The sequence below is a fragment of the Ursus maritimus genome, unplaced genomic scaffold (assembly GCF_017311325.1).
Source record: "Ursus maritimus isolate PB19 unplaced genomic scaffold, ASM1731132v1 scaffold_21, whole genome shotgun sequence".
NCBI classification, from domain to species: Eukaryota; Metazoa; Chordata; class Mammalia; order Carnivora; family Ursidae; genus Ursus; species Ursus maritimus.
This window is the reverse complement of record NW_024424564.1, coordinates 56,634,772-56,640,771: the sequence shown is the minus strand read 5'-3', so window position 1 is coordinate 56,640,771 and position 6,000 is coordinate 56,634,772. Positions and strand designations below refer to the sequence as shown.

General features: G+C 63.8%; 1 protein-coding gene across 2 annotated transcripts in view; it reads right to left on the bottom strand.

Moving 5' to 3' along the window:
* Positions 1–4,146, bottom strand: part of PANX2 (pannexin 2) — a 7,464-nt gene extending 3,318 nt beyond the window's left edge. For both annotated transcript variants that reach the window (XM_040637068.1, XM_040637069.1), the window contains exon 1: positions 3,921–4,146. In XM_040637068.1, the coding sequence (XP_040493002.1) occupies positions 3,921–4,146 (226 nt within the window). The remainder of the gene's footprint in view (positions 1–3,920) is intronic.
* Positions 4,147–6,000: the final 1,854 nt, after the last annotated feature.

Below are 6,000 nucleotides of genomic sequence, written 5' to 3'. Positions count from 1 at the left end.
GGGGGGGGGGGCCTCACCCCGGGAACCCCACACAGAGCAGCCGGCTGTGGCACAGGGTGGTGGGTACAGCCTCCCAAGGACTGACCTGCACCTCAAACCTCGGGTCTCTCTCTGTATGCACGCAGGGGAAACCCAATCCCGAGGGGAGCAAGCCAGGCTGGGCCACTCAGCGGGGCCCCTCTTTGGGCAGCACAGCTACCGGGCCCTGGGGTCCACCTTCAGGAGGCTGGATGGCCCGGACAGGGCCTACCTGGCCAGAGGCAGTTACAGTGGCACAAAAGTGGGCCCTGCCTGCCCTTGAGGGGTATGGGGTCTCTCCCAGACCCACTGTCCTGGAGAAGGGCGGGTCTGGGAGTCCTGGATGTGGGGTGGGCAGGGGCAGTGACCCAGACTCTGACAGGAAGCACTCACCGTGACGGCAGTGCCCGCCGCTAGGAACGGTGGAGACCTCCTGAACTGCAGGAGAAAGGCTGTCGCCAAACTTTATTTCCCTCCCAGAAGATGATGGGCACAGCCAACAGCAAGAGAATGTGTCAAGAGCTGCGCTGGGGTCCGCTTGCCGGGGTGCTACGTGTGGACGCTTCCGCACAGGGCAACACCTGGCAGGCTTGGAGCTGTCCTCTGTGCAGCACTGGCTCCCTGTGCTCACGGCCCCGAAGGACCGGCCACCCCGCTCGGCCCCTCTCACCACACATGCCGGGGGGCAGCGCCCCTCCTACAGCACTGCCCGGACTGGTGCTCTGGCTGGTGGGATCCTACCCCCAGACCTGGTTCGTGGCCCCCACCTCCTCCCAGGGGAGGTGCAGACCCTTCCCAAACTCCACGGCCTTACAGACGTCCACATGGGGCCACCCAAGGTGTCCGGTGCTAATACCTGAACTGCAGAGACTCTGCAAGGGGGATTAGGTTAGGGCTGGGGGTGGGGGGATGATCCCGGCTTATCGGGTGGGCCCAATGTGATCACGGGGGGCCTCGTAAGAGGAGGCGGGAGGGTCGGAGTCAAGGATGTGAGGCTGAAGGCAGAGGTGAGAAGAGAAGACGCCACTGCGCTAGGCTCGAAGGTGGACGACGAGCCACAAGCCAAGGAATGTGGGGTCTTTAGAAACTGGAAAGACAAACAACGGAGTCTCCCAGAGCCTCCAGAAGGAGTGAGGCCCGCTGACCCCTGGACTCTAGCCCATAAACTCACTTCAGACTTCTGAGCTGCAGAAGTCTAAGAGCGTAAACTCGCCTTGTTTTAAGCCCCCACGTTTGTGGCCACTTGTTGCAGCCTCGGCAGGAAGCTAGCGCAGGTGCTGGCCCCTGGCGGGCGGGCTGCCTCCTCTGCCCGCCCCCCCAGTGGTGTGAACACACGCTCCCACGGTGCTGGGAGCCCTGAGGCGGCGGGACCCCCACACAGGAGGGAGGGCAAGGCCCTCAGAGGCCACAGGCGAGGGTCGGGGAGACTTGGCTCCCCTCCCCAGAGAGCAGTCTGCCTTGCCGGCTCCCCGGGCCCTCCTAGGACTCCGCGCAGCCCCGAAGCTCCCGCTCGCCCGTCCTCCTGGGGCAGAGCCCTTGCCTTCTCTCCCTGCACCCCTCCAGGCTAGAGAGGCACACGCGGTGGTGTGGCACCCAGCTATTTGGCGACTTTAAGAAAAAGCAGCCAGCAGTTCCCCTGTGCGGGGCCCATAGGACATGTGTGGGACCCGGCGACCCGTCAAGCATGGCCCCTCTGTCCACTTCTGAGTGGGTCAGCGCAGTGAGGGGTCTACTCACAGCAACCCTGGCCAGCAGCCACGGGGGGCCTTCATGCTGGCGGCCCTCCAGACTGGGGAGGTTCCAGGCTAGGAGGCCAGTGCTGCCTGGTCAGCTCCTCACCCAACCCTGGACACGGCCAGCATGTGTTTACCATCGTGTCCCTGACGAGCAAACCTGGGTGTGGAGAGTCGGGTCTGCCCCTGCTCCAGGGGGTCCCCATGCAGCCAGGACCAAAGCATTGGGCATCCACCCCAGGCAGGGTTGGGGGGGCGGGTGAGGGTCAGAGCCCCTCGCTCCAGGCTAGTTCCCTGCGGATGGGGCGTGGACCCTTCTGACAGTGGCAGCCTTCAAGCTGGCCCTGTGCCCCGGGGCTGAGACCTCCTGGATGGAAGCAGACACAGTGCTGGTGGGGGTGGGGGGGTTGGGTAGAGGGGCCTCCAGTGCCCTCACTCCTCCTTGCACTCCTAGCCCATCTGAGCCACCCCCACGTGTCCACAGGACCCCTCCTGGCAGTTCAGCCTGTGGAAGTGTGATCCCCAGGAGGCCCCAGTGGGAGCACCTGGGCGGCTCAGTCAGTGCAGTGTCTGGGCTCCGCACGCAGTGGGGAGGCTGCTTGGGCCGCCCCCTCTCCCTCGACCTCCCTGCTGCGCGTGTGCGCCCACACTCCCTCTCCCAAACAAACAAATAAATCTTAAAAAAAAAAAAAGATAAGGTCACACTGGAGTAGGGTGGCCCCAACCCAATGACTGGCATCCTTGTAAGAAGAGAGAATTTGGAGCAGACGCCCAGGGAGAGGGTGCCCATGTGAAGAGGCAAGCAGAGATGGGGTGAGGGGGCCCTGGAAGCTGGAGAGGCGGGAGGGACCCTCCCTGGAGCCTCTGGGAGAGAGGCCCTGCCCACACCCTGATTTTGGACTTCTGGTCTCCAGACTATGACAGTTGAGTCACCAAGCCTGTGCTTGTTACAGTCGTCTTAGAAACCCAATCCAGTATGTGCCCTGAGTGACACTGGTGGTCACACCTGCGTCTGCACGTGCGATACCCCCCGCCCCTGGGAGAGCGTCCTATCCCAGGAGTGTCTGAGCGTCTGGGCACCGGTGTCCGAAGAGAGAAACCGCAGAGGCCCCCAGTCTCAGAGCGTGTTCAGGTGGCCTGGATATGTCCATCCTCAGCTCTGGTGGGTCCCCAGGTCATGGGGACCTTTAAAAATTGAGCCCTTTGTGAAAGAACCAGAACCAATGCAGACTGCAAGAATGTCTGCCAATGTCACTCAGGGGACAGTCACATGTCCCTCCTTGAGGGGTGCACAGGAACCCACACCTCTGTCCCTCAAGCCTGGACAATGGACTGTGGAGGGGCCTCCCTGGACCCCTTGCAAGCCAGATCTGGGTGGGGGGTGCCATTCCCTGCCTCTAGCCGCCCACCTCTCCCTGCCCAACTCCGCTCCTTAGGGAGGGTGATATTGGAGACCACTCTTCCGTCCCCTTGCCCCCAGTGCCTCCCAGGCTGGCTCACCCAGGGTCACTTGTTAGGAAGTCTTCATGGTGCCCTCATGTCTGTCAACTTAAGGCATCAGCATCTGACAGCGTCCCCTGCCCTGGTTCCTGTCACTGCCCTATTCCACCTGCGTGGGCCTCCTGCTTGGCCAGGTAGGTCCACTGCCCAGCACCGCTGGGTGCTCAGCCTGTCTTCACCGGTCCTGCTGCAGACCTTCTGGGCTCCCAGTGCCCGGAGCAAGGCCTCCCCCTGTAGCTGACCAGAACCCAAGTCTGGCCCCTTGGACTCCGCCTGCAGCGCCTGGTGCTCTGATAGCCTTTGGCTTCAGCTGTCGTTCTCATCACCTGTAACAGCCTTTCTGGTTCCCACCTGGCCACTCCTCCTCCCCTCAGAGCCGGCCCACTCCCCCTCCTGGTCTCTCCTGCCAGACCCCGAGTCGTCTTCATGTCTGAGACCGCCAGGGCCAGGACGGTCGCCCCCCCCGCAACCTCACGGCAAGCGCAGGGAAAGTAAAGACAATACGTCTGAGGAGAGGGGTCTCGGAGGCAGCCCCAGGCGGATGCGGGGCGGGGGGTGGTGGCTGGGATCTGCTGGGAGACCCCCGGGCGCCGCCAATACCTGCAGGCCCCAGTGTGCGGCCGGCGGCGGGACGCCGGCGTGGGGACTCCGGGGGCGCCCCAGCCTCACCTGCGAAGTTCTTGGTGAAGACCAGGGTGACCAGCAGGATGGGGACGAGCACGGTGCCGATGGTGACCACGCGGTCGAAGGGCAGCTCGAGCTTGAGCTGCAGCAGCAGCGCCGCTAGCGCGCCCGCCTTGTCGTCCTGCGCGCCGGGCAGGATCAGCTCGCGCAGCTTCTCTCCGGCCAGCAGCGCCGTCGCCATGTCCGCGGACTGCTCCAGGAGATGGTGCATGGGGGGCGGGGGCGCGGCCCCGGGGCGCGGGCGGGGCCGCGGGGCGGGGGGCGCGTGCGGGGAGCGCCGGGCGGGGGCCGCGTGCGGGGAGCGCCGGAGAGGGCAGGCGGGGACGCTGGGACGGATGGGGGGCGCCGGGCGGGAGGGGAGGGTAGCGGGGGTGCGGGGGGCGCGGGGCCGGCGCGGGGGTGGGGGACGCTCCGCCGCCGCCCCCGCGGGCAGGGGTCGGACCGCCGGCGCCCCGCCGCCCCCGCCTCGGCTGCAGCCCCGGCCGGGCCTGGCGCGTCCCGCCGGCGGGGGCGGCGGCTGTTGTCCCTGGCTGGGGCCGGAGCCCCGCTCCCACCGCGGGGAGGGGTCTGTTTACCTGCGGCGACTTGCAGCGTAGCCCGCCCCTTCCCGGGGCACGCAGATGCGGCGCCGGGGATGACTTTGCAAAAAATATTTAGATTAAATAAAATGAATTAACAATGACTGAGCCCTCCTCCTCTTCCTCGGGATGGGGAGAGGGTGCGGTGGAGCCGTGAGCGGGGGACCCTCGGCCTGGCTCGGGCGGAGCCGCCCCTGACGAGAGAGGGCTCTCGTCCCGCCGCCTCCTGCCGCCTCCACCACTTCCCGCTCCTAGGAGCCTGACGCGCGGTGCGGCGCTTCGGACGCGCGGGGACGAGTAGACCCCACCCCCAGTTTGGGGCAGCGGCCCGCCGAGACTGCGGGGCGTCTTTCCCATCCCCCAGCGTCGGGGCCCCCCACATCACTTCCCGCGCCCCGCTTCCTACACTGCCCTGCACCGCCTCCCCGCCACCCATCTCATTCACTCCTCCCTTTGCCTCATTCGACAGACACGCGGGGGCCGGCCTGCGCCAGCCCCCGGGTGGGGTAGGCTCTGGGGTGCTGGTGCGTCTGGCCCGGGCTCCCTGCCACCTTCCTGACCTTCATCCCCTCCATTCCCACGCCCCACGCCCCACCATTCCCACTGTTGCACTCCGGAACAATTGCGCGCAGGCTTCTCTGGATTTGGTTTCGGGCGCAGAGCGCAGTCGCCACCTTCAAGCCCAGCTGCCTGCAAGACCCACTATGGTTCGTTTTTTCTTTTTATTCTTTCATGGCTGGTCGCCTTCCCACTATTATGGCATATACATGTGCTATCTTTGTGAGATATTTAGTGTGGTTGCAGTTTTAACTTAATAATTCCTAGGTCTGAGCACCAGTATTTACAGGTTCGGAGCCACTCAGGTGAGCCAGTTGACACTCCACACTTTGCTTTTCTTAAGGGTCTCTATGCTTTTAAAGATTCACGTATGTTTCTGAATGATGCCCACCCCTGGCTTCCAGCGGGTTTTGTCTACTACTTACGGAGGCAGTTGGGCTGGCTACAGTTTCCCACCCCTCAGATCACCCAGTGGCTCCCCAGATAACCCAGACACCCACATACTCTCTCCCCAAACCCAGCTGCCCCCAGATAACTCAGCCACGCTCCCATAAACCCAGACACCCCCCCGATAATCCACAGTCCTCACCTGTCCCAGGTACCCCCCAATAATGGCATGGACATCCCTAAGGCCCTTTGGGAACCCCCCGAGTGGTGACACTGGGGGCACGTTCTGTGTTGCTTTCCAGAAAGGCTGGACCACAGTCCCACCATGAAAAAGAGGTTCTGGCCCCATAACACTGCCAGCTCTTGGCATCATCTGCTTTCTGGTATCTGCCATCCTAAGGGCTACAGTGTGGCTTCAGTGTTTTCAATTTGCCTTTTTCTGATTACCAGTGCGTTTACTGCCGCACATTGAGAGCTCCTGTCTGTGGTTCATTTGCAGGAGGTCTTGAACTTATATCAGCCTCTTCGTTAATTTGCAGTAA